Source organism: Mastacembelus armatus, chromosome 9, assembly GCF_900324485.2.
Source record: "Mastacembelus armatus chromosome 9, fMasArm1.2, whole genome shotgun sequence".
Classification (NCBI taxonomy): Eukaryota; Metazoa; Chordata; class Actinopteri; order Synbranchiformes; family Mastacembelidae; genus Mastacembelus; species Mastacembelus armatus.
Genome location: NC_046641.1, coordinates 16,033,046 through 16,059,263, shown reverse-complemented (window position 1 = coordinate 16,059,263; position 26,218 = coordinate 16,033,046). Strand labels below are relative to the sequence as shown.

At 41.5% G+C, this 26,218-nt stretch overlaps 1 protein-coding gene across 2 annotated transcripts in view; it reads right to left on the bottom strand.

Moving 5' to 3' along the window:
* ptch1 (patched 1) overlaps window positions 1–10,886 on the bottom strand; it is a 46,888-nt gene extending 36,002 nt beyond the window's left edge. For both annotated transcript variants that reach the window (XM_026321862.1, XM_026321863.1), the window contains exons 1-2: window positions 10,322–10,886; window positions 8,833–9,025 (exon numbers count right to left, since the gene is read on the bottom strand). In XM_026321862.1, the coding sequence (XP_026177647.1) occupies window positions 8,833–9,025; window positions 10,322–10,492 (364 nt within the window). In that variant the 5' untranslated portion in view covers window positions 10,493–10,886. The remainder of the gene's footprint in view (window positions 1–8,832; window positions 9,026–10,321) is intronic.
* Window positions 10,887–26,218: the final 15,332 nt, after the last annotated feature.

Here is a 26,218-nt window from a genome sequence, read left to right as displayed (position 1 = left end):
GAGTGGAAGTGCTTTAACGTGCAGCTGTAGCCAAGTGTCTCCTCATGCAGCTACACGCCACCGAGAACCCCGACCTCTGACACAAATGTGACACCCCAGCTGCCAACCCATGTCCCCCCCACCCCTCTAAACGCCCACCCATACTACCAACCCTCACTCCCCAGCTCCAGTATTAACATATGTATGGATCCTCTCGCCCCTGATTATGCTAATCACCTGTCCGGTCCCTGCAGCCCCTAAAATGGGTGTATTTAGCAGTCGGCTGGCTCCCAATGCAGCTTCCCCTGGGCTCGAGGTGTACATTCACACACTGCTCAATGGGCAGATTCTTCCACGTTGCTGCCTTCATTCAGGTCCCACCCTCCCCTCCAAACCCCGCACCTCCACCCAGAAAAAAAATATCCTATTCAGTGCTGATGGACTCATGGAGCATTGGAAAGAGTAGTAGGTGGAAAAAATGCTGACAAAAAGCCTGTGCTTGTAGCATGTGCATGCATGAGTTCAGTGTTTGTGCATCAATTAAAAAAAAAAAAAAAAAGATGTCAGCCAAATAATGTATTCATTGATTGATGCAAACGTCTTATAAAATCCACAGAAATAGTACAGTGTAGTTAAGAAAAATGAAGAAGAAAATGAAATCATTTTAGAAAACAAAAATCTTGCAGCATCTCTTCTATTATCTCCAGTTCTAAAGAGAACAATCACCTCATCTTATATACTCCTGTTACTACTGTTCTGTCATTGGCCCACAGCCCACACTTAACCGACTGTGACATGAGCTTATAAAGCCAATCTCAACCAGCCATCTCTGTGTCATTTCCTGGAAAGAAGGTCCAGATAATGATGGGTGAATCCCAAATCCATTATTTTACCATTTCTCAGCAGATATAAAAGTCACCCTAGTCCACCCTGATGAAGGACGTCCCAAAACTCATATTTCTGCTGTGAGGACCAAGGACTGACATGGCTGCCTGGAGGAGCTATGGCCGAGCATACACAAATGCATCCTTTGTGGAAAACAGTCAACTGAGCAACATGATGAAGAAATACTCCACCCTTACATCTGGCATGTTTGAATGAGAAATAGTTGAAGTGTAAGTGCAGAGCGTTACTTTGTTTTTGAAATAATTCAGTCATTTATTTATGCAAGACTATGCTCCTAAACACTGTCATACTTAGGGTTAGGTTTACTCCATCCACAAACCATTTAGTCATAGCCTGTTACCAATCTCTGTTCAATTTTGCTCATTATGTTTTAATGAACCATGTAGTCTAGACAGGTGAATATCATAACAAAAAGCTGCTGCAGGCGCCAGCTGTGCGTAAGCAGATGTCGCCGGTGATTGCGGATCAGAGGGAAGGACATTTTATGTCTTTTAAGACATATTTCTCCTGCTCCTCTACCCTTGCATTTTACAAGGGGAAGAATAAGACGCAAGTGAGGGAAACATGGATGGAATAAGTGGAATTGGGATTCACCCCAGGTTTCCCAAAATGACACATTCCTGAGTGTGGAACATGAGACAGAAACAGGAAAGAGTGTGAATGGAAGAAAGACAAAAGAGAAAATCACATTTCATTCATGGATGTGATTTTTGACGGTTACTTTTCCACAGAAAAATAAAATTGATAAAAATAAAATGAAAAATAAATTTGAGTACGGTTCCTAAGATACTAAGATCTAGACAAGTCTCAATCATTTTTTCTATTTAACAAATTAGTGGAGTTTGTCACTCCATCATACACCTTCTCATTACATCTAATCATTTAGTACATTTTTAAAATAAAGTATATTGATATTGATTAAAGTTTCTGGGCAAGCAATATCAGCTTGTGAAATTTGTCACTTTGATTATTCCAAACTCAGCCTGATAAACAAAGGAACCACAGCTCATCATTATGAGCAGGAAAATGTATCAGCATGATGGAACTAAAGTTTCTACAGGCTACAGCAAACATACTTAAAAACGTCTTAGTAGTAGTAGACGTACTTATGACAGGACAGGCTGTGCACCTTTGTGCACTAATGTTGGATATAAATGTCCAAACATAAACCACTGGGGGACAGACAAAAAGACACATTTGATAATAACGTATCCTGTTGTGTGAAGTCACAAGCGTTTCCCTCGTCCTAACGCTTCAGCTTGACTTGCAGGGCAGACTCTTTCAATGTGGCACATACTGACTCAATTTGGAGCTCCAAATCTTTCAATCATCTCAGAGAGGAAATGTTTTATATCTCTGCGTCTTTATGTTTTGCGTGTGCAGTACTTGTGTAATTGCTGTTGCTGCCAGATTCCATGACGTTGTGCTGTAGGAATTGCACTGAAATATACTGCTTTGTATGTAACCCATGTGTGCCACAAGGGCTAAAACATTTCTACAACATACACACAATTAAGAGATGTTTATGGTATGTTTGCAGGACATTTTCTCTATGCTGGCAGTCTGAGAAGCATCACTCCACACTCCAATTTATCTCCTGGTGTACGGTAGGGCACTGCAGCCAAAACACAAACACACTGCTGCTACTATACTCACACTGCTTATTCCTTCACTCGGTCTCACCCAACACACACGCACACTTTCTCTCCCTCTGCTGTTTTGAACTTTCTCCACCCCTCTGGCAGTCAGCGCTGCGAGGGAGGGAAGAGAGGAAAGGGGAAGAGGGAGGGATAGGAGGGGAGGGGAGGGAAGGAAAGGAGGGAGGCCAGACCACCCTGCTCTCATGGCAGGGCTGAGTGTTTACATTGCCGTGGCTCACTCTGTAATACATCTGGCATTCTGAGGCCACTCTCTCCAGCCAGGGATGGGGAGCAGTGGTGGAGGGGAGGCAGGAGATGGGAGGAGGCTCGGGTAAAGAGAGAGACCTTTCTGGCAGAGGAAAGAGAGGGATATAAGAGAGAGAGAAGGAGTGAGAGAAGGAGGTAGAAGGGGGAGGGTAATTCTCTCCACAGTCTCCTGTGGTCGGTCATTCGCAGGGCTCTGGTTTTTGAATAAGAGCGCCTGAAAGAATGCAAAATGTAAACAGAGAGCTTGGAGGCATCTCACGATGTCGTTTGTGAATGGGAACGTGCTCAGAGTTACACACATACACACACACCCAACCACACACAGCATGGTTAATGAGCACATTTTTTAAAGTTTTTTCACATTTACTTTCGCCAGGTAGGGCAAATACACACAGAACTGCTTTTTGATGAGGGAGAGCTAGCTTGAGAAAACAGCACTGGAAGTCTGTGTACAGTACCTGAGGCGCAATGTTTCCCCTCACTAAATCCCTCACCAGCTAGCCTGTACTTTTCATCAACTCATAAAGTTTAACACAACATGCTGGAATGTTATTTCTTCTACAGAGGTTTAATCCTGTTTGTAGTGATAAACACAAACTTAATTGAGTCCAGTTTGGAAAAACTGAAAACAAGCGTGCATACGTGTTTGTGTGTGTGGCTGCCTACAGTTGTGTGAAAGTGAAATTGATGGAGAGAGAAAGATAGATGATTTTATGTAGTGTATTCTCTGCAAACTAGGAAGAAATACTGGGTGTGGGCGCATTTGTGTGTTTGATTGCTTGCGGCTGCTGAGTGAAAGCGGTCGGAGATAGAGCATGAGGGAGAAAGTCAAATAAAAAGAGAAATGGAAAAAAAAAAGGAGAGAAATACATGAATAACAGAGGAAAGAGCAAAGAGAAGCCCATCAAAATAGCCTACTCTGCCAGCTCTGGTCTACCACCTACTCATTCACAGAACCAGAACTCCAAAGCATCTGTGCATATGTGCATATGTGTGCATATGTGTGCATGTGTGCACAAGTGTGTGTGTGTGTGTGTGTGTGTGTGTGTGTGTGCGCGCGCGCGTGTGTGCATCCATGCATGTATCAGTACTCCCATACACATCAAAAGCTGCATAATTCAATCATGCAAACCACAATCCTCTCAGTAAAGACGCCACATTCAGGGCACTCCTCCTCCTCTTCCTCATCTTCATCCACAAGAAAGGATGTCAAGGCTTCTTCCGCATACACTTACCATTATACTGCTCCCTTCTCCACTGCCATTACCAGGAAAACAACAAAACAACCACCAACTCTGTCAACTTAACTCTTAATCACACTAGATATAAAACAGACATTCAAGAGAGGAAGGGAGTTGTTTTCAAAAAACCCTATCAGAGTGGATTCTGAAACCCTCAGTCAGGCTCACAAACACGGATTGGCACCATTTTAACTGCTACCATATTGATATCAGGAATAAACTAAAGGAAATCACTGCAGATTTGATCAAAGGGACAATAAATCATGAACATTTGAAAAGTATGAGTTAGAATTTTCCTCCTCTTTGCTGTTTCATTCCTCGACTTATATACTGCCATTAAAGCAGCAATGATGACTTGGACTAATAGACATCTTCTACTTTCATTTGAGCTCAATTTATTACACAGTAATTCAGAGCTTAGTGAAAAATTACATCAGATTCACTGCCCTCTGCTGGAGGACAGATGTCAAAAGGTTAAACACAAATTTATAACCTGGAAAACTACAGTAGAACAATGAAGAATTCCCTAAAACCGTCCTGCTATTGAAATTATACTGGACACAATCAACGCCTGGTGACAGCTGCAACTTCTGCTGCATTTTATTCCACCCCCCTCCCCTCTGCTGTGAGTCTTCACTCCGCACCCAGGCCACAGGGTGAGTATCAGGTGAGGTTTTAAATAGCGGGGCCTCTACAAGATGACCTCAGGGTCCCAGGGGTCTAACCCTATGGCCCCTAGCCTCTACAATTATGCCCCCCAAGAAAGCACTCTGGGACCAGGAGCCTCCCCTCACTCTGCAGCTTTGACAGTACAATTCATAGCCCTATGCCCTAGTCCAGGCCATAAACTCATCGATGATGAAAACAAAAGACATCCTCTGAATGCTAGAGGCCCCAACATCACTTTAGCGCATGCTAAAGCTACAGCCAAGCCACACCTCAGCCCAGATTACAGTCCAAGCTCATCTGCCTCACCCCCGTTTCAACTCCAACCGTAGCCCAGTACTTGAACGTCAAACCCTGGTTTCCAAATGTTTTCCCCTCTGTACCCTCTCCTCCTCAGGCTCATACCCACACAGCACCATCTCCAGCGCTTCTCTCAGCATTGAAACCAAGCAAAAGCGTGAGGGGCTGTCCTACAGGAAGGCCAATGTTTACGTGATACTGTTTTAATTAGAGGCAGTCAGCACTGCTATTTTCTTTACAATTTGGCCTGTGTTTGCCTTAACCCAGAATGCCAGTGGATGGCTCCATTTTCCATTTGTGGCCAGTAAGAACTCCATTCCTCTCTTCCATGACTCTAGTCCCAAATGTGGCTTTAGTTAATCATTACAAGATGATATAGAATCAACTGCAAATTACAGCTGAGAAGGCCAACACACTGTTTTGACACTGAGAAAAGCAAACAAGGGGCAGCAAGATAAAGGACCACAATACTACAACTTCCTCTGCTGTCTAATAATTTCCTGTGAGCGTCACAGTGGACATGAACACGGCATTTATCTGTAGCATGGATACAGTCATTCTTAAATAGACACCACTGTGATTGCTGTGTGGTCAAGGTAGATAAATAAATGTTAACATCATGGCCTAAATATTTAGCAAAACACAAACCCCCACACAGCCTCAGAGGTTTGACACAATCAGCCCTTTGTACAAACGTGTGTCTCAGCCCCAATCGGTCTCTGTCGCTTTGTCTAATGAACATAACTTCCTGTGTCTGAGTGTTTATAAACAGTGCTGAGTGAGCACTGTGTGAGAAGAGACAATCCCTGTGAAAGCTGCGGCACGTGACAGTGTGCAGAATAAACACACTAGTCAGCTCCGGTACGCAGCTAATGGTGGTCTGCTGTAGACCTCACCTCAGCCGCCTCTGCACTACCAGAAAGCAGGTGACGACAGACACGACTTGAGATCATGAATGAAAAAAAAGCAGTTCAGGTCCATAATGAAGGAACTGAGAGATCTGATATGAACTCGGCGTATTGTGTGTGTATGTGTGTGTGTGTGTGCGTGTGTGTCCACAGGCCACACAGCTTCCAGGCAGGGTCATCCATGGGTCGCCTGTGGAGGGCAGTTCCAAATGAAACATAAACAGCCACTCTGTCCTCTCCTGCTTTGCCTTCTTTTTCCTCTCAGGACGATGGGCCAGTCCCCCAGCACATCCCAGCACAGCGTTCCACAGTCTAGGCAGAACTAATCTATCCCTCAGCTGTGCAGTCTAATCTAAACAAACAGATCTCTCCCTACCAACATCTGGAACCCCTCACGTACCGGGACCTAGGAAACCACCGCAGCCCAGTCTCTCAGTCAGTGTGCGTGTGTGTGTGTATATGAGCAGGTCTCTGTGTGTCAGTATGAGCCAGTTTGAGTCCATATTGTAGACATCCAAAAGAGCTCACTAAACCTGGTTCAACTGCTTGTCACATTCAAAAATGTCAAAACCTGATGGTGCAACTTCTATGACAGTAAACGCCTGAAATGAGGTCTGGGCAAAAGCAACAGCTACATCGCAGGTTAATTACAAGGCAAGTACCAAAGAGTGTGTTTTAAAGCCTGGAACAAAATATTATTTACATCAATTAACTGATGGATTATTTTGGTTCTATTTTGGTGTGCAAAATCTCTAAATGTGACAATTTCAACATCTCAAATTACTGGGGACAAATGTGATGTTGAAATTACTTGTTTTGTACCATAAAACAAAAGATAATTCATTTACAATAATATAGAGCACAGGAAAAACAATGAATGCTCACATTTGAAAGCTCATACAACACTCATAATAATAAATAGCAACTAAACCAGCATCAACTAAAAATCCATCCAAACTATACATTTTGAGTGTATGTCCACCCCATGTGGATTTTAAAGGTTGGAGTGGATTCATGGGAGTTACTGTGTTTTCAATGGCAAAGGGATTTGATAGTGTTGAAAAGTGCTGAAACATTCAGACACTTGCTGCAGCATAATGTACTTCTCTGCTGTCCTCCTGTATACTCAGTGTGATCCAAAAAAAGGTTTGCCAAAAATATGGCTAAACACACTTAAACTCCCAAGAGAGTTTATGGGGAGACATGGGTTGTGGGTGAGTGAATAGAGATAAAATTACCTTAGACCAAAGTTTTGTATTTCAGTTTTCAATTCACAATAATACACTCCAGAAAAAGTTGATAATCATCACAACTTATTCCAACTAAATGTTTGACTATTTTGTTTGATAAATTATTTAACAAAATAATCAGCTATTGTTTTTCTGTCAGACGGTACAGTGGATTAGTGGTTAGCGCTGTTGCCTCACAGCAAGAAGGTTCCTGGTTTGAAACCCAGCAGGGACCTTTCTGTGTGGAGTTTGCATGTTCTCCCTGTGCTTGTGTGGGTTTTCTCCAGGTACTCTGGTTTCCGCTGACAGTCCAAAAACATGTATGTCAGGTTGATCAGTGACTCTAAATTGCCCATAGGAGTGAGTGTGAGTGTGTGTGGTTGTTTGTCTCTATGTGGTCCTGTGATGGACTGGTGACCTGTCCAGGGTATACCCCTGCCTTTCACCCAAAGAGAGCTGGGATAGGCTCCAGCAGATCCCTGTGACCCTAAATAGGAATAAATGGGTATAGATGATGGATGGATGTTTTTCTGTTAACACATTTTCTTCTCTGGTCAATTTCAGTCCGCAGTAGCAGTCTGTGGTAGCACTGCTGAGTCTGTGATAACATCCCGTCTCATATGGTGGTTCTCACTGTAACACACATGACCGTGATGTGAAAAAGGTGGAGAAAAAGTGTGGTCCTCTCACTACAATCAGGGGTCCTGCACTGACTGCGCCTGCGCCGCAGATTAGAAGAACATGCCGTCTGTCAGATCCACACAGCAGCACACAAGAAGAAAACAGCCAATCCAGGGAGAAGGTAGTGTGTTTGTTCTGCACAGGAATCAATTTTCTTTAATGTTTCAGCTCATGAACTATACATTTTTTTTTATTCAAGGGGAGGTCAGTTAAGATGGGAAAAACAGAAACTTCAACCACACAGCAATCCATTACTAAAAAAAACCCACCTTAATACTTCAATTTCTCAGCAACAAAATCTGCTCCTCCATTCATGACTCCCACAGCACACTCTAGTCCTAAGTACAGGAATGCGGATCAAAGGAGGAAAAAAAAAAAAAAAGCACAGCCCTCTTACCCTTACCCCCCAAGCGCCACCCATAATCACAGTTCCTTTTTTCCTCAAAAAATGCACATTCTTCATAAGTTGTTTCTTTAGGAGAAACAAATGACTGGCCCATCCACTCCACAAACACGAGCTCCTGTCCTCACTCCGCTTTTTCCCTGCAGCCAGAGACAAATCTTTTTGGAAAGTTGAGAGCTGTCCAAAACGGGACCACACACAGTCTCTGAGCATTCAACTGCTGGGGGCAGGCAGACACACACTCACACACACTCGCACACTCTCACAAAATGGCGGCTTTGACAAAAAATTTCCTCTAACCTAAAAGCCGCTTATGAACTTAATTACAACCTTACATTTGAGTGCAGCTACAGTCAAGTCTTCCATATTCTGCAAGTACATCTGACATGGTTTGAGCAGCTGCGCATATGTTGGGATGAAAGAAATTGATTTTCTCCACTTACCAGGACCTATATATTAAACACTGCCCCTGACTTCTTTAGCAGCACCCACCAACCTTCTCTTCATCCAAACTGAACCATTCTAACATGCAATATCAAACTGTATAATGTGAAAGCACTGAATCATCTTACGTTTAAACACACGTTAGAAAAACAAATCTGAGGGACTTACCTTCCACCCACAGTTTCTCCACATCCGTCTCCAAATTAGCTGCCCTTAAACCCACAGCGAAAGCTCCGAAAATCATGAGGCCCACTACCAAAAACTTTCCGCAGTTCTTTTGTATGTAACAGCCCAACCTAAATAAAAGTCTCTGGAACTTCGCTCTCAGCCATAGAGGTGCTTTCCTCCCAGTCGCCTTCCCCTAGGATGAGACAAGAATCCTCATATTACTGTCAATTAAAACACAAAACACTGCACTTACCTGGACAGGTGAGTGTGTAAGGTTTAAGACAAGAGGTTTGTTGCCATACATGGAAAAGACAGAACTACATCGATAAAAAAGGCTTTGTGTGCTCTGTGATCAAAATAATTAACACTGACTCACTAACATGCAATAACTGAAACACACATCTGCTTGGGACCACCTGGAAACCACTGAAGAGTTTGAGTAAGAGCCACAGGTTTTTCTGTCGTATCAGTAACATGTATAAACTGTAACCTTAACACATGTGAATAAAATGTTTTCATCGCCTGCAGGTCAGCCACACACAGCCTGGTCATTTCACTGCTCCACGGACCAGTGAAGACAATGATCCAAAACAACCTGACAGGAGAATAAGTGTCACAGCTTAGCACCAAAGGTTTGCAGCTGCACCTCTAGCGTGAATGGAGGTAAATCAAAGGAGATAAATGTCAATGCACAATAAAATTGCAGATGGCCTTTGGATAATGTCTCCAAAGCAATGACATCTGGCTGCCCACTCCACAAAAGACACTATATTTTGGGAGTAGTGTAAATTTGTCTTTGAAGTTGCCTACATTAAAAACCAGTGACAGCCAAGCCACACATCAGCCAGTGATATTAAATACCATGAAAAGACACATGCGGTGAAACCCACTAATAGCACCGTACACAACTCCACTCCCCGTCAGGCAGCCCGTGTGTTCCGGCCTGCCTGGGGACTGGAGGAGCCTTCACGGAGGGGGGGACTCCGTATTTGTGAACGGAAGAGGGGCAGCCACATGGATTTCTCTGTGCCTCTTTACACGAGTCGCCCAGGTTTGGATGCAGTCACAGAACTCTTCATCTTAGCCACCAAAACCTTTACGCAGCTCACACGCAGAGAGACGTCAGGCTGGATGTTATGAAACAGCCAGTGATAGTGTTGACTGTGAGTGAAAGCTGCATGTTATGCCTTGTCTGAGATCATTTGGGATGCTGCATAGGAATAACGGGAATCATCGATTAGTTGTGTTTGTAAACACGACTTCAAATCCTTGCACAGAAGCTGCCGCTCATGCGGAGCTGGAACAAAATAAAACAACACAGCTTCAGGCTTACAACAACCTTGGCTTACCCCTGTATCCCCCTGCCCAGCCCGTCCCGTCCCGTTACCTAGCAGCGCCTGGACATAGTTTGGCCACTTTTACAATGAAACACAAATACAATGAAATCAAGACCGCACAGCTCTTTGCAGCTTAAGAGGAGAATATGCACCTCGGATATTTGCTCCAAAGCAAAGCCCGCATCGCAGTAACTCGGCCGCTGCAAATACTCCAAATCCAGCGGTGTGTTGCGGGCATAGTCCCCCCTGTTCCTCCGCGTTACCCTCGGCCGATCGGGGTCTCTGTTTTCCTGCTCGGAGGGCGCATTAGCAGCCGAGGCCATGTTGCGGGGACTGCAAGATGGTTACCGTTTCCCACTTTATAGTATTTCCCCGAAAGCGTGTAGCGATATCCCAAGGCAACAGAGTTTCACTCTCGGAGATCTCACACCCGTGAAGTAGGACTTCATACTCCTGTAGGAGACGGCGAGTCAAAGTCTGCGCCTTCCATCCCAACATTTCGTGATCCGGAGGTCTCTACCGCTCTCACAGCATTCACCGTGTCTCTTAAAAAAGTAGGTTTCTCTCAAAAAGCGAGGCGCACAAAGTCATTCCCATACACAAGTCGTCGGGTAAGAAACCTCGATGGTCGTAGCATACTGGTGAGATCTATGTGGTCTTCCCATGGGCCGCGCGTCACGGCCAACTCTGAGATTCAATAGAAGAGGAGAAAAAGACCTCTCTCCATTTGGAGAGGCAGAGGAGGAGGAGGGGTGAAGAGAAAAAAATACTCGAGATCCCGCCTCTGGGGCTGTCAGATCGCAGGACTTTCTTGCATCTGATTGGTTCCAGAAGGGCAGAAATTACTCAGCAAACAGGACTATTATTAGCTGCTTAGCAACAGCTCACTAAAGTGGAGAGACCACCCAGGCAGCCAGACCTCATGTGTGCATCTCCAACTTAAGGGGAGGCTCACTGAGAACCAGAGAACCGAACCTGCTCCTCACGTTCGGTTCTCTGGTTCTCAGTGAGGAGCAGATTTTTGTGTGTGCAAAATATGCGTCTGTGATATGTGATACATTCATTAAGCTGTTTATGCAAATAACAGTGGAAACCTATCCAAACATGTTTTCTTTTATATATTTTCATAGTTAAAGCTCTGATCACAATGATCAGAAATGTGTAGCCTAACAAACGTTGGCAATCTGCAGTAACACAACAGACAACTGACTTTGGCCACTTCATTAAAGCTGATGGGGCTTTCACTGCTCCAATATCACAGTATTTGTATATAGATGTACTTCACAAAAACAACCTTATATTTTGAAAAGCAGTTGAAATGCAGAGAAAGCTGCACTGGTGAGATTTCTCCCCATTACGCATTTACTGTTATAAACCTTCTGACCCAGTTAGCTCGCTCATTGTGGATTTAAACACGTAAAGAAACCACGTCGATTTGTTTTTTTATGTTCAAAACAACTCCCTGTTTTTAAAATGAAAACCTTCATGGCAGATAAATACTGTAACTATGAAATGTTTTAGCCACGACTGAAACTTTTCCCTAAACAATAAAATAAAAATGATAAATAAATCAGCTACAATAAAACAATGAGTGATAATTAGCCCGTGCAGCCAATGGAACCATCAGCAGTCCACACTTCACACCTGACACCTCACACCTGACTTACCATCTTCAGTCCAGGCGGGGAGAGCTTTCTGGATCAATCCCTGGTATCCGCCCCCTCCACTGTGGAGGCCGAAATCCAGTCCAGGTCTAATCAATAAAAAAAACTGCTTAAGTGCTGTGAGGAGGAAAAAAGATCGCATCGTAATCCGCCTTGAACGCAGACATCCTGCTCCTTGTCGGAAAAAGGTTCACTCACAATGACAGGACTGTTCTTTGTTGGCCACGTGGGTGGTCTCGCTCCACATGCAGGACCCTTTGATTGTCACGTGATCAGTCCAAAATTATAAACAGTATCAACCCACGCACAGCAGCACCTCCTGTCTCAGCTAATCTCTCTCTGTGTTGCACACACACGCGCACACACACACACACACACACACACACACACACAAAGAATGACAGCTCAGTTGGATGCTACATAAAATACCTTTGTTATAAAAACACGGCTATATTACATGAACAGGTGTGCACAAAACATCTGTACAAATAAGTGCCTGCACGTTTAGATACACACACACACACACACACACACACACACACACACACACACATGCAAAAAATAAACACTGTTTAAAAGGAGAATGAGATAATTTTAGGCCAAATGTTCAAATGATTATTATTTACAACATCAAGTATGAAAAACATCAAGCACACTGAAACCGAACATAAGCTACAATATAAGTGAGTAAAAAATGTGATTAAAAATATGAGTCAGCAGTGTCTATGAAGCAAACAGCACAATAATAAACACATCTTTACACAGAGGCAATGAAACTGAACATAACTGCAAGTACAATAGAGCACATGTTAATCCAAAAGCATAGTGTATATGTTTAGATTTGCATTATGTTGTCTGACTTCCAGAGAACTAGAGCTGCTGGTGCTGCTGCAGCTTCTTTTCTACAACTTACAAAAACCCAAGAGCAGCTAATATTTTTCAGTTTCGTCTACTGTTAACATTCAACCAGGGACTGTAATTTCTATTCTAGAAACAGACAATAATACCCAACATAAAATAATGTCCATAAGTTTGAAAATCTGAATTTCTGGTCAAATTTTGAACTACAAAAATGTCACCTAGAAATAACACTACTGTATGTAAATGATCATATTATTTTGCCAAACATTCTTTTTTAAAACGTCCATCATTCTTCCTTTGGTTTTTATTTGGATCCCCATTAAATTCCACAAAGTTGCCAGTGGTCTTCCTGTGGCCCATACAATAAAAAAGAAAATTAAAAATCACATAGTATCAATAAGAGAAGAGAATTTTTAAAAAGACAGATATAAAGATCAGAAAATTAATGGGCAGATTGACTGTTCATTGCCAAACAATCACTAGACCATAAAGAAATGTCAGTAGCAGATTCAATTCACTGAAAAACACAACAGTGATTTTACTAAAAGTTATCACCCTCAATGGCATTGTTCTAAATCACAAGTATTTCTCTGTATTGGCCTCATGCTGTTTAACCTAAACGATAATTATCTTTCAAAAAGCTCAGATGATGTCTGGTAAATACTAAGGTTATCTAAATCTATTCTTTTCAGCAACACTGAGATTTTGCCTTAGAATACGTAAGATTATGTGTGACCCCTGAAGGGAGCAGCTGAAAGGAGAAGAAAACGATTTGTGGTGGAGACTACCACACCAACTGCAGCAATAATATCATTTCACTGGCATCAGATGCCAGAAGAGGAAACAAAGTTAGACTGTGATGCCCCCTAATGCCTTTGAATAAAACCAGGCCTGTGTCAGTGGATTAGGCCCTTATAGCAAGCCAGAGTCATAACTGCTGCAGTCTATCTGTGCTAAACACACTCAGGTTTGTGTCATGACAGTAACGCTGTAGGACTCCATCAGAGCGCCGTAGGTCATTGTGGAAAATGGTCCTCTCATTCGAATACTGTAGTTTAGAGGCTGTAAAGATATGCCAGTAAAATGCTCTGGGAGATTATATTGCAAGCATCTGTGTGAACTAATGAAATACGTATGCACATAAAATGCCAAAACACCCTTGACCAAACATGAACATATTTCCTTTTTTTCATTTACTATTATGTGCTAATATGGATCAGATGAACTAATTGTTCACCTCAGGAAATATATCAAGTAGAGAGAAACATTTTCCAAATCAGATTCTCTTCATTATGTGATTGCAGCCAAACATTTGGATTTCAGGCCTTTGTAAGCAAAGGTGACAATGAGTGCATTCAGCCCTGAGTGTCATTTTTTTACATATAATAAATAAATAATAAATAAATGAATAATACATAAAGCTACTGGCTACCTAGTTACTACATCCTGTCAGGCACTTGACTCAGCAAGATACTGTATCCTGACAATTGACTGCTATGACAATAGGTGTAAAGTATACATTATTTCTAGATGCTAAATTTATATTTTTTGTTGATGTTCAGATCCTTGCACACAGTACCAGAAGTGAAACAAGCTTGAAACTTTCAATCTGAAATGATAGCAAACAATGCTTTTCGGCCTGTCATTACTGTTTTTAGGTTAAAAAATATTCCATTTTCCATTGTTGGTGATTAACATTTGCCTTTCTGTGAATGTTCATACTTATCTAGTCCTGTTTCTGACCCATGTGGCTTACTTAATGAGGAAAAGAGATTAGGAGCTGAAGGAATTGGGCATTGATCCCAGAATGACTTCAACAACCAATCACCTTTTTTAACCTCTGGCAGGGCCCGTCACACCACTTGAGGCTGGTGGCTGGCTAGAAGCCATTGGAAAAAGCGGAAAAACCTTGTTAAATGCAAGCGCTTATTTATGATTTGCAGGTGGATTACAGTTCAAAGCAGGAGTGTGCCAGCACATCAATGTCCTTAAGTGAAAACCAGGTTTGACCAGGTTAATTTTCAGGCTAGATGTGAGGATCCGTGTACACTTTGTTAATGTACTAGCCATTGTGTTTTTCTCTCACCACTGAACCTAAACAGTATACAACCACACAAAGGCAAGGCATGGTTTTCCAAAATCTTGGAAAATGGAAGCTTCTTAGTTGAATGGAGTAGCTGTGTGTTATGTGCTGGTGGTGGTGGTGGTGGTGGAGAGAAGAAGGGAAGAAAGAGAGGTAGGACCCAAATGCAGAACCAAAAAGAGCTTTATTCCTTCTGGGATCACCAGGGCAAAGGGAAAAATACAGAGCCGAATGAAACAGGAAACTAAGGAGAACCGAATGGAACGGGAAACAGAGCATCCACACACATACATACATACATACATACATACACACATACATACATACATACATACATACATACACTCACTGAGCGATAATGCTTCCACAAACACCAAAGGAAGCAGGGAAGTACTTATAAAGAAAAAACAAAAGTAATTGACAACAGGTGAAACTAATTCAGATAATTTGTGCGAAGCTGCTGGGGACCAGTGCAGGGGAAAGAGGAAGCCTTTTCAGTGTAAGGGTCCCTGGCAAGAAGTCCCAAAGGGGAACCATGACAGGACCCCCATCCCTAAGGCCGAATTCCAGACGGCCCAAAAAGTCCAAAAGGTGAAGGGTGGGCGGGCGGTTCGGCGAGGTCCTGAGCCGTTTGGGAGGGCAGCCCCTGAGGTGAGAGGAGGTCTGAGGCCATTCGGGAGGTTGGCCCCTCGAGGAGGCAGAGGTTTGAGGTGAAGGTCCAGCCTGGGAATCTGGCTGGGCAGCGAGGAGGGAAGAAGGGGTGGCCAGCTGGAAACATAGACTGAGGTGACGAGCGGGCTGGAAACTGAGGCAAAGGACCAGTCTGAACCTCAGCAGAGAAGCCTGCTGAAAACAACCGAAGGGCTGGTGGGAGACTGAGGTGAGGAACTAGCCGGAGACTCGGGTGAATGGTTGGCCAGAGACAGAGGCGAAAAGCTGGCCAGAGGCTCAGGTGAGAGGCTAGCAGGAAAATCAGGTGCAAGGCCTGCCGGAGACTGAGGTGAGGAGCTGGCCAGAAACTGAGGCGAAGGGCTAGTCGGGAACTCAGGGGAGAAGCCTGCCGGAAACTCAGATGAAGGGCTGGCTGGAGACTGAGGCAAGGGACTAGCCAGAGACTCAGGGGAGAGGCCTGCTGAAGACTCAGGTGAAGGGCTGGCCGGAGACTCAGGTGAGGGAATAGCTGGAATATCAAGTGAAAGGCCTGCCAAAGACTGAGGTGATGAGCTGGCCAGAAACTGAGGCGAGGAACTAGCCCGAGACTCTGGGGAGAGGCCTGCCGGAGACTCAGGTCAAGGGCTGGCCGGAGAAGGGAAGAGGACTTCAGTGGGGATGCTGTCTTCGGCTTGCTGAGGTTCTGGAGACTGGGGCACTGGAGACTCAGGTGAGAGGCCTGCCGGAGACTGAGGTGAAGAGCTGGCCTAAGACTGAGGCGATGACTGGAACCTCAGCGGGGACGTGGGCGTCTGCGCACTGAGGCTCAGGAAGCAGCACTGGGGTCTCAGCAGGGATGCTGTCGTCAGCACACTGAAGCTCTGGAAGTAGGAATGGAACGTCAGTGGGGACGGTTTCATTGGCACACTGAGGTTCTGGGATCTGCCTCTTCGGATGGCGGCAACTCTGTCGTCGTCGAGGTTGCAGGTCCAGCGGTTCTGTCTGCTGCGGTGCGAAGCTGGCGGGGATCAGTGCAGGGGAAAGAGGAAGTCTTTTCAGTGTAAGGGTCCCCGGCAGGAAGTCCCAAAGGGGAACCATGACACTGTGTTTCCCAGCTATCTTAAGGCAAGGTGGAGGAGTGGGACACTCATATTACAGTAAGTTCTACTCTCAGTGAAGTACATACAAAAAAAAATGCAGAAAGAGACAGTGAGAGACAGAAATAATGCAAACAAAACACACCTCTTTATTGAAAACAAAAGTACTCAAGATCCCAATTAAGTAGGAATGCTCTCTCTGTCTTTTTTTCATTCCACTAATAAAAAAAGAAAAGAAAAAGAATATAGATGCCTGGAAATCATGGTGCTTAGACAATTGTTTGATCCAGTTTCATTCATTAACAGACACACTGTCTATAGGGCACAGAGCTGATGGTAAGAAACACAGTACATTACCTTGTCTTTTTTCTTTTGTGACTAAACCACACTTCAGTGTAGGTTTACTTTTTAAAGGGTAGATCCATCCATGTCAATGTACCTCAATAGTATCATCCTTTGGAAGTCCCATACAGGTACAATTTCCACTATTTCCACTCTAGGTCATAAAACTATTACCTACTCTTCTACCTTGACCCAGCTGCTGGCGTGCCCAGGTCCACCATGACTGCCTGTAAAGCAGCAGGAATGCACAGCGAGAGCCTGCTGGGATGTTTATGTTACATTTCAAGGTTGTCTTCAATCATACACAAAACTGTTTGACAGCTTGCAGCACTGTCTGGGCTCGGTTTACCACTCCTAATTTCTGACTGACTTTGTATGCACAATCAGAGCAGCCCAGAGAAGATCCAGAAAGGCAATTCCACCATTCTTCATATAGCAACAACAGAGGAATGGAGATCATGATGTTATAAAACACTTGTGTCTGACTGACATAAAAGATAAAGCTGTGATTTTTTTTTTCAAAAATCCTATGCAGAAACTACAACCCTCACTGTATGTGTGATTAATACTATATATTCCAACATATTTTGATATCCATACCTTTTGGCTGTTTCAAAAAGTAAGTTGGCAGGAAAATGTGAAAATTACAAGAAATGTGCATATGGCAGAAGGTGTGTGAAATATTTGTGTAAATTTCAGATTAATATTGATTTCAAGTATTTTTCAGTTCTGTTAGTCTCATTTTGAATCTGTAAAACAGTCCACGTCTCTGTTTGGCCAACATTTACTTTGAGATTTGGAACAGACAATGTTGGAGCAGGCTGATATTTAGACAAGGCAGTGGTCTGTTCTGCAGAACTGGTCTGAGAAGCTGTAATTTTTGGAAGTGAGTTCAGCCTCCAATGTTAACAGGAAACGTGTGCTGCTCTGAATGTACACATGGACTCAACAAATAAGCACTATAATACAATATCAATGCTGTTGATCCACAGGAACACAGAAAAAAAGAAAAAGAAGGAAAGTGAGACTACCCAAAATAGGCAGCGACAGCTGTCAAACAGCAAATTCATTTTTATGAATTGTATAAAGACAGACAGGAAATTTTGACTCACGACACACACGCACAAACAAATATGTTCGGAATAAATTCGAACATCTGCAGTCTTGCACATTTTAACAGCACACATTTACCTTTTAGCAGGTTTGCTTACTTACATCTGAACTGAGGTAGGTCTCTTTGGGAGGCCTACTGGAAAAACTGACACATTTAAAGGTAAGAATCTCATTAGCTGCCCAGACTTGTGTTTACTAACCCAGGCCCCCTGTTAAGTTGCATCTTAACAATGGTAACAACTGTTGCTTTCCTCTGTGGAATTAAAACCCATAAAGCAACATCAACCTTCATTAAGAGAAATTATTCCTTCAATGAGTGTATAAAATATCTGCTACAAAATATTGACACTTCAAATTAAATGTAGAAGATTGGCTCCAGCCCCCATAAAACTGTGGATGTTCCAGGATAATCAGTATATGATGGATGGATGAATTTATTAAATGTATCATTTATCATAGCTTTCTTAGGTATGCAAACAAAGTCATAGCCTCTGGTGTGTAAAGTGCTGTTTGTTTTGATGGGATGGTTACCCTTTAGGATTAAGATCTACTTCACACTTTAAGTGTGAAAATTGCGTTAAGCAGTGTTGAATATTAGACCTTTTTGCGAGGTGTACCCAATAACACTATAAACTTGTAATTGCAGGAGTTTGTGTGTATTTAATAGAATGTCTGAAACACACAGGGTACACTTTAAATTTGAAATTTCACCCGTGTGATACTCCACTACTGTGAATTACTCAAAAAGAGAAATGGTACCATTATAATGTTACAAGATTAGATCAAAAGCCTGGTATCTTAGGAGTATATGAGGCACGTATAGAGAAAGGGTGTCGAAAACAAAAGGTTTCATTCATTCCAGTGTTGGTGCTTGAGATGTGGTGCAGACTTGTAGAGTACCTGCAGCCAAACCACTGTGTCTGCATCCTGCATCAACTCTCTTCTGGCTCATCAATGCGCCGTCACAGTCATCATTTGCTTGTTTTCTCCACAGTACCGTGAGGTCATAGCTTAAGTGGCCAATTAACCCAAACACAGTTGAAGCTGGGGTATTGCCAGAGATAGTGAGAGCAGAATGGAAGGGAATTTATGGTTGCTTTGTAGGACATCTGTGAATGGAAAATTCTGATGCCTACTTTATCTCTCATCTTACAACACACCTGCATTTCTGAGTGTTTAACTGCATTCATTTCTGATTCATGTGTCCGGGCGCCTGTGCTGTGTTAGTTAAATGTCTCGTGGGCTTGCTGTGAGGTCTGACTTTAGCAGGGGAAAATCGCTGTCATAATTATCTACGCCTGTATCTTTCGCCTCCAATCCTTGTTTCCTAATGACCACCTGCTAACAGTCTTCTTGCCAAATTTATGCATATTGGTTAAGATGTGATCATGCTCTTTTCTAACACCCTAACAGTCCAACCAACATGGTTCAACCATAATGTCTGCTGAAATTAGACCACAGGATGATGTGCAACTGATTTTCTATAGTCTCCTGCAAAAGAAAGAGATAAGTGTTGCTGGTGTGCATGGATCTGTAAGTAACATGGTTTGATTGAAACAAAGAAGGGGTGACAGCACGCTAGGCAATATAGTGGAGAAAGAGAGTGACTGACTTGGCATTTCCAAATGAAATGGTTGAATGTAAACACAGCTGGATGTATTAGACAAACATGTATTGGCTGCATTTTAATTGCTGCTTTGACTTTCCATAGACTGTCAATGACTGTTGTGTGTACGCAGAATGTGCTGCTGACAGCTTTGCTGAATCCAGCCTCATTTTTTCGCAGAGAGGGTGCTAGCACAGAAGTCTTGGCAATATTAAGAAATTCATCTGCTCAATTCAAAAGCACCATTGTGTGGGATTTTGAAGTGCAGTTGAGTGTGATTTAATATGTTGCAACCATCTTTCTGCAGGGAAATCAATAAGAGGAGACCGAGTCTGCGTTTAAAGTTAGATTTTAAAGAATTAAGTAGGTAATTGAAATAAGAAGTGGGAAATCCGTTCCAGAATTTAGTCGAGCATAGTGCTTGCTGGTTAGGGTATGGAGGCATCATATATACACATTCATCAATCATTCAACAATTTCAAACAAATCAACATATGCCTGTATACAGATGGACTCTTTTCATCACATTTGTCTTGCCCAGGGGAAAATGGCAGAATAAAAACCTTTCCTGTTTTTTAAGGGACATGATGAAAGAAAAGTGTGACCCCACAACATTTCAGAAGTACAGATCAGCAAATGTACTTCATCAAAATTGCTTCCCAATTATCCCTGTCCACACATCATAACATTTTAATGGCTGATTCAGCAAGATGTGGAGCTGCCCACATGTTGCGGGGCTGTGCAGGTCTTGTCTACAATCAGAAAGTAATTGAAAAAAAGCAAAACAGAACTCTGGTGTTGCTGTGCTCTGTTCACCAAAGCAAGAAAATGGTGGGGTTGCAGCATGGTTGTTAACAGAGTCTGGGTTAAGCTATAGACTAAACAGAAATGTGTGCGTGAATAGCGTGTTCCTGCAGTGTGCAGTATGCATGATAGTGAAGAGATGTAACTATATAGATTTCTTTAAATGGCTTAGGTCAAAAGGAGAGTACACTAAGAGTATTATCACACGATCTTAATAAACAAATGGAGTTATTTTCAAATTTTCATCTTTCTGAGCACTTTAATGATTTCTTGTGCACGTTGACTGAAAACTGCAGTTACGTATTTTGGTTTGGTTGTGCAGTTGTGAAAACTGTCTCACAAACAAGGTCGATTTGGTAGCTGTTCTGAAACTTCACCATGAGCACATAATAAGTGATCACAAGTCATAAGTAATAAGGGATAGGGCTGGATATGACATGTTTTTTTTTAATGTGGATGACGTACATTTAGTGAGAAGATTCCCTGAAGGCCATAACAGATTTTAATCAAGATGTTACTGTTGAATTAAAGGGGGAAACCAATTCATCTGAATAAGAAATATAGTAAAAACTTAAAATGGAAGATTGTCCGACATATTGTTGAAACACCCACACAAATACATGTGTCGCTCAACCTGGCCACCACTTAAAATCAGACACTGCCCTCACATGCATTTCTAACAACTCCACTGACTTTGACCTTAGATGTCTGATGGTGTGGGTTGATGGGACTATACTGGTTGACCTCAGTTGGGTAAACAGGAGAGTGATAACTAATATTGAACTTTTTAGGGGAATCCCAGAGTGTAGATGATTATATTATGTATACTTTCATAAAGTTCAACGTAATTATGTCGACAATGATCAAGTTGTTTCTCTCTGCACTCTTGGAGTAAGGTGATAGGTGATCTTATGGGAATGTGTCATGACTATACTTTCAACTGTCAGAGATTTCCGCTGTACTTTTTCCTGAGTAAACAAGAAGTCTTACGCAAGCATGATCACTGCAACACTGATGCCATAAACCATGTCCCTGAGCAACATTTTCTAACAAGCAGAGCCCTTTATACGGCCGAATCAAAATGGCCTTTGTTTGCAGTTTATATCAGAATGACAGTCTGTGTATATAGATCCAAGGGAGGGGGCCAGAAAATGAGGAATCTGCTCTAAGCTGCATTTGTAAACAAGACAAACATAATCAGCATCTCAAGAGTCACATCTGGCTCTGGTCGAGTTGAGCCCAGACTGATTGAGGGGCCCAGCAGGATTCTTTGTTTCCTCAGAGTTGTTTTATAACATGTCACAGGAGAAAAACAAAATGGATGAAATGTAAAACACTGTCATGGAACAAACACCTAAATACAGAAAGTACCTTCATCAAAATATTATTACCATTTTCATTTTACTATATAACTAACAGAAAATGGGCGAGTTGTAGTTTTCATCTTTCAGTGATATTACAGTGATATTTGTATCAGGTTTATGTTTTTCCTGTGGTTTAACCAGTACGACACTTTACTTATCCCATGTCAGACATGGGATCACTAGTGCAAATTTTAAAACTAACAGAGAAGAATAAACACTTTTATTGAATTGTATCACCTTTATGACATATTGGGGTGCAGAATATGGTAAATGTGATGCTATGGTCACATGAAAGATAAGTGAAGGACAGGAGATGGAGATCAGCATTTTGGGGAACATGCGTGTTTCCTTAATGGCAGAGCGTCAGATAACTGACAGTTTCTATCAGCATAGGTAATAAAGGCCCTTCCTTCCTTAAGCACCTGAGTGGCACTGATGAAGGAGGAATGAAGTGTGAAATAAATGTAGAACTTACATGTGCAAAAAGCATATCACAGTACAATTGTGTAATTTTCAGACCAACTGTGTAATGCCCCTAAATGATCAATCCACAAAGCATATCTTAATTTGTAAATTGGTTAAGGTTTATTTAAACAGGAAGTACAAAACATAGCAATCCCTTGCACATTTTAATGTTAGACAAGTCCTATAAAAGAGATGTATGAGTAGTCCCACAGATGTCCTTTATGAGTGCTTTAAACTAATGCCACCAGGGACATATTTTACATTGCCTGTAATGAACACACAAGAAAGAGAAGAAAGTTTGGTTCTATTCCAGAAGACATAAGACTAACAACAGGGATACATGTTTACTCTGCATATAATGTCATTAAGACATTACACTTTACAGCAGTGCACTTTTGGCACCTTTTGACATGCTATACCTTTGTGGTGTTGATGGAAATGATTGTTAAATAATATTCAACTTGTTGGGGTCTTGCGTTTTGATCTTTTTAAAAATCTGTCTTATTTAGTATTACTTGTATTTGATGATGTGTGTTTGTGTTTAAAATCCCATTTTTCTGAATTTGGCCCTTGAGGGGCTAGTAAAAATGTTTCCATTGAAGTAAGATGATGGGAGGCAGCAGTGTATGTGTAATGACAACATTATTTGTGGAATCACATGATTTTAAGCATTTGATGAGGAAAAAAAATTATAGTTTTCTAGTAACGTATTTATACTAAGACAGTTGAGCATTTGAGGCATTGTTTTCTTCAGTTATTTTCAAATATACAGTTGCACAAAAAAACCACCAAAGTGCTTCTTAGAAAGAAATTAAACAGAAAAGAACTTCAGTTTAAACATCTCACAATAAAAACCGTGCAAATGTCAGATAGGATTTCTGGCTTTTATTTAACAGACAGTGTGAAGTCACGGCATACACACAGCGTAAAGTTATTGCTCTCCAGATCTGTGCGTAAAAATCATTGTGCTGCAAGGTAAGAGCCCCAAACATGCCCCACGGGAACCCTCCTTTTCTTCTTTTAATAGGAAAGGCCTTAATTCATGGAGACAAACTGAGCCATCATTATATTTAACAGCGGATCTTAAACATTCCAGCATGTTGGATGTAACGGGTAAATGTGTCTGGTTAGATGGACGGGTGGGTAAACACATGGCCGTGACCTTGGAGCACACACACATATACACAGGGAGGTCTCCCATGCAGGCACACCTATAAGAATCACAGGCATAGATGGGAGTGCACCTTAGGCTACAACCTAACCTTGTAAAACAACAATTTTTCTTTCTCCATGTTATGATGATTTGTTTTGAACAGACTCTCAAATGCACAATAAGAGTCTGATATGCCACAGTATCTGGTGTAATTTGGCAAGTAAACACGCTGAGTAGGATAATTTTAAAATAGATGAAACCAGAATGGGACGTACAGCTTTTATTAAATAAATGTAGCTTTAAAACATTTATTAAACATGCAACAAGTTTAATTCCTTTGATTTAACCTTAAATTAACAATTTAGTACAATATAATTCCATTAAATTGAGGTTAATACAATTTAATAATAAAATACAAGACCCTAAATTACGGTAGGTTTAACTCAGTTTAATGCATAATATAAATACATTTTAACTTAAAAATGATTTAGCCAACACTAACCTCATTGAAGAATAGAAACCAAGTAGGGCTTTTAGCAGTCAGCCGGTTTAACCTTGAGTAGGAACCGAACTGGGTGAAACTGCTTTTAGCTATTGTGCTGTACAGACATGGCACCAACTGTAATGTGTCCCAACTCCAGTCACTTTTAAATCAAAACTGAAAAGGTTCCTGTTCTGATTCACTGGTTTCTCTGCTGCACTTTTGGTTCCTCTGTTGCATTTGAGACAACTTGAAAATGATTATGATCAGTCACTGCACTATAGCCCATCTATTTTGATATTTGCCTATTTTTATTTTCTTTTTAATTTATGTAGCTTATTTAATTTAAATGTTTTTTTTTACTCATTTTGTTTTGTCTTGATTTTTTTGGTGGTTTTTAGTGCTTATTGTTTTAACGCTTTTTTTTAAAGTGTGCTAGGTAAATAAAGCTGCCTTGCTTTGAAAATAGACATTTGTTCTATTCCCATTGAGGCTCTTACTCTGTGTGTATTTGTTAAACAAGGATGTATGTATGTCCAAAATATGTAAGTAAGTTTTATGAATAGGTGGAATCTTTTACAAAACCACTGATTTAACAAAATAAAGTCACAGAAAATATTATTGTCCACAACTTCTGTTCAGCCTCATCATCAGGTCTGCATGCTCACAGGAATGGATGCAGAAAAGGAAGGCTCAAAACCTGGTTTTAGATTGAAAAATAAACAAAACGTGTGACACAGAAAGTACGCTTTGTCTGAAAGTCCGGGGAAATGGAAAAGTATTGGCCCAGAGCACTGGTACATGTGCAGTGGTATGTGTCTATACGTGCATGTACTACTTATTACATCACTGGACCAAAAAAGTATTTGACAAAATTAGTCTGATACTTAACTTTTGATTGAATAAAGATAATATTTACACTCTTTGTCGTGGAATCAAACTATTTATTCTTTCCTTTTGTATTTGCAATTCACAGGAGGCCTATAAAGAAGCACTCAGCACCATTACCCACATATTCACAATTTAAAATTGATTGGTAGTTAACTTTTAATCCTTTCTGTCCTTATGTATAAAATATCTGCTTTTTCATCTGGTTTCAGTAAATAAACTCAAAATGAAATTGGACTAGTCAGCATAGACACATTATGCAAACCAGCTGCCAATCTCTTATGTAGCAATAGACATATACTATAATGACCTAATCTGGTCCTGAAGTGGTTTATTTGTGTGAGTGTGTTGGTGTGTCATATAGTGACAAAGATGTTAGAAAGTCTGGTTCAAATCTAACAGGTGACTGATGGATTCTAATCAGTCTTTTTTTGAAGCTGGATCTATAGGTCTCTGTATTCGAGGCACACAGCAGTGTATTCAGTGGCCCTAGACAGAGACTGCATTTCACTAGAGGGGCACAAAATGTCTCTGGAAATGGTTTCAGGATTTGAGGCTTCACTGAGTGTTGATTCAAATTGAGCATAAGAATGTATGTGTTGTTCTGTTTGAATTTGTTGGTAATTCATTCACAGATGTGTACAAATGCTCTCATATTATTATACTTGCATATCATTTTGTTGTCCAGGAGACCATGTTATATATATACAGTAATTTATGTACAAATGTGCAGTATTTCTGTGACTTAAAGACACCACACATACTAACACACAAACACATCTGCTGTATAATTGTGCATATGCATTTGTATGATTTTATGTGCGTGTCTACACATGATAAATATAGATACATGTTCATCTGTGTTAGTGTATGTGTGTATCTGTGTGTGTGTGTGTGTGTGTGTGAGGAAATTTGAACCAAGTTTATTCTGAACTTCCCCAAGATGTTTTTAGTGTAAATGCACCCAATAAGCTTCATACAGGAAATCTTACTGGTTTGTGCCCTAATTAAGAACATACTTCCCTTTTAAATATGACAGTGAGCATACAATCTTTGCTCTGGGTCAGGCTGATATCCAAACACTGATATCCAAACCATTAAAATCAACATGTGCTGTATGGTCCAGTATGATTATGTAGGCCATCTCAGACCATCATGTTCACCCACACGTGTTTCACTGACCTCTGCATCTTTAGCTAAACCAGCAGTCAGTTGTCTTTTAAAAGGATTACATTTTATAAGTGCATGTTGTACAGTAGATGACTCTATATCTATACAAGTAAATGGTACAAAAGAATTCGGTACCAGTATACCAATGTCACATTGGTATACTGGTATACTGTATATAATCTTAGCATATACATAAATCTATCATGTGCTTTTTGGGGAATTCACCTATCCTTTGCCAAGAACGCATACCAGCAAATATACACAGGTGCAAAAATCTTCAAAGTCCTATGACAGTGTGTGTCAGAAA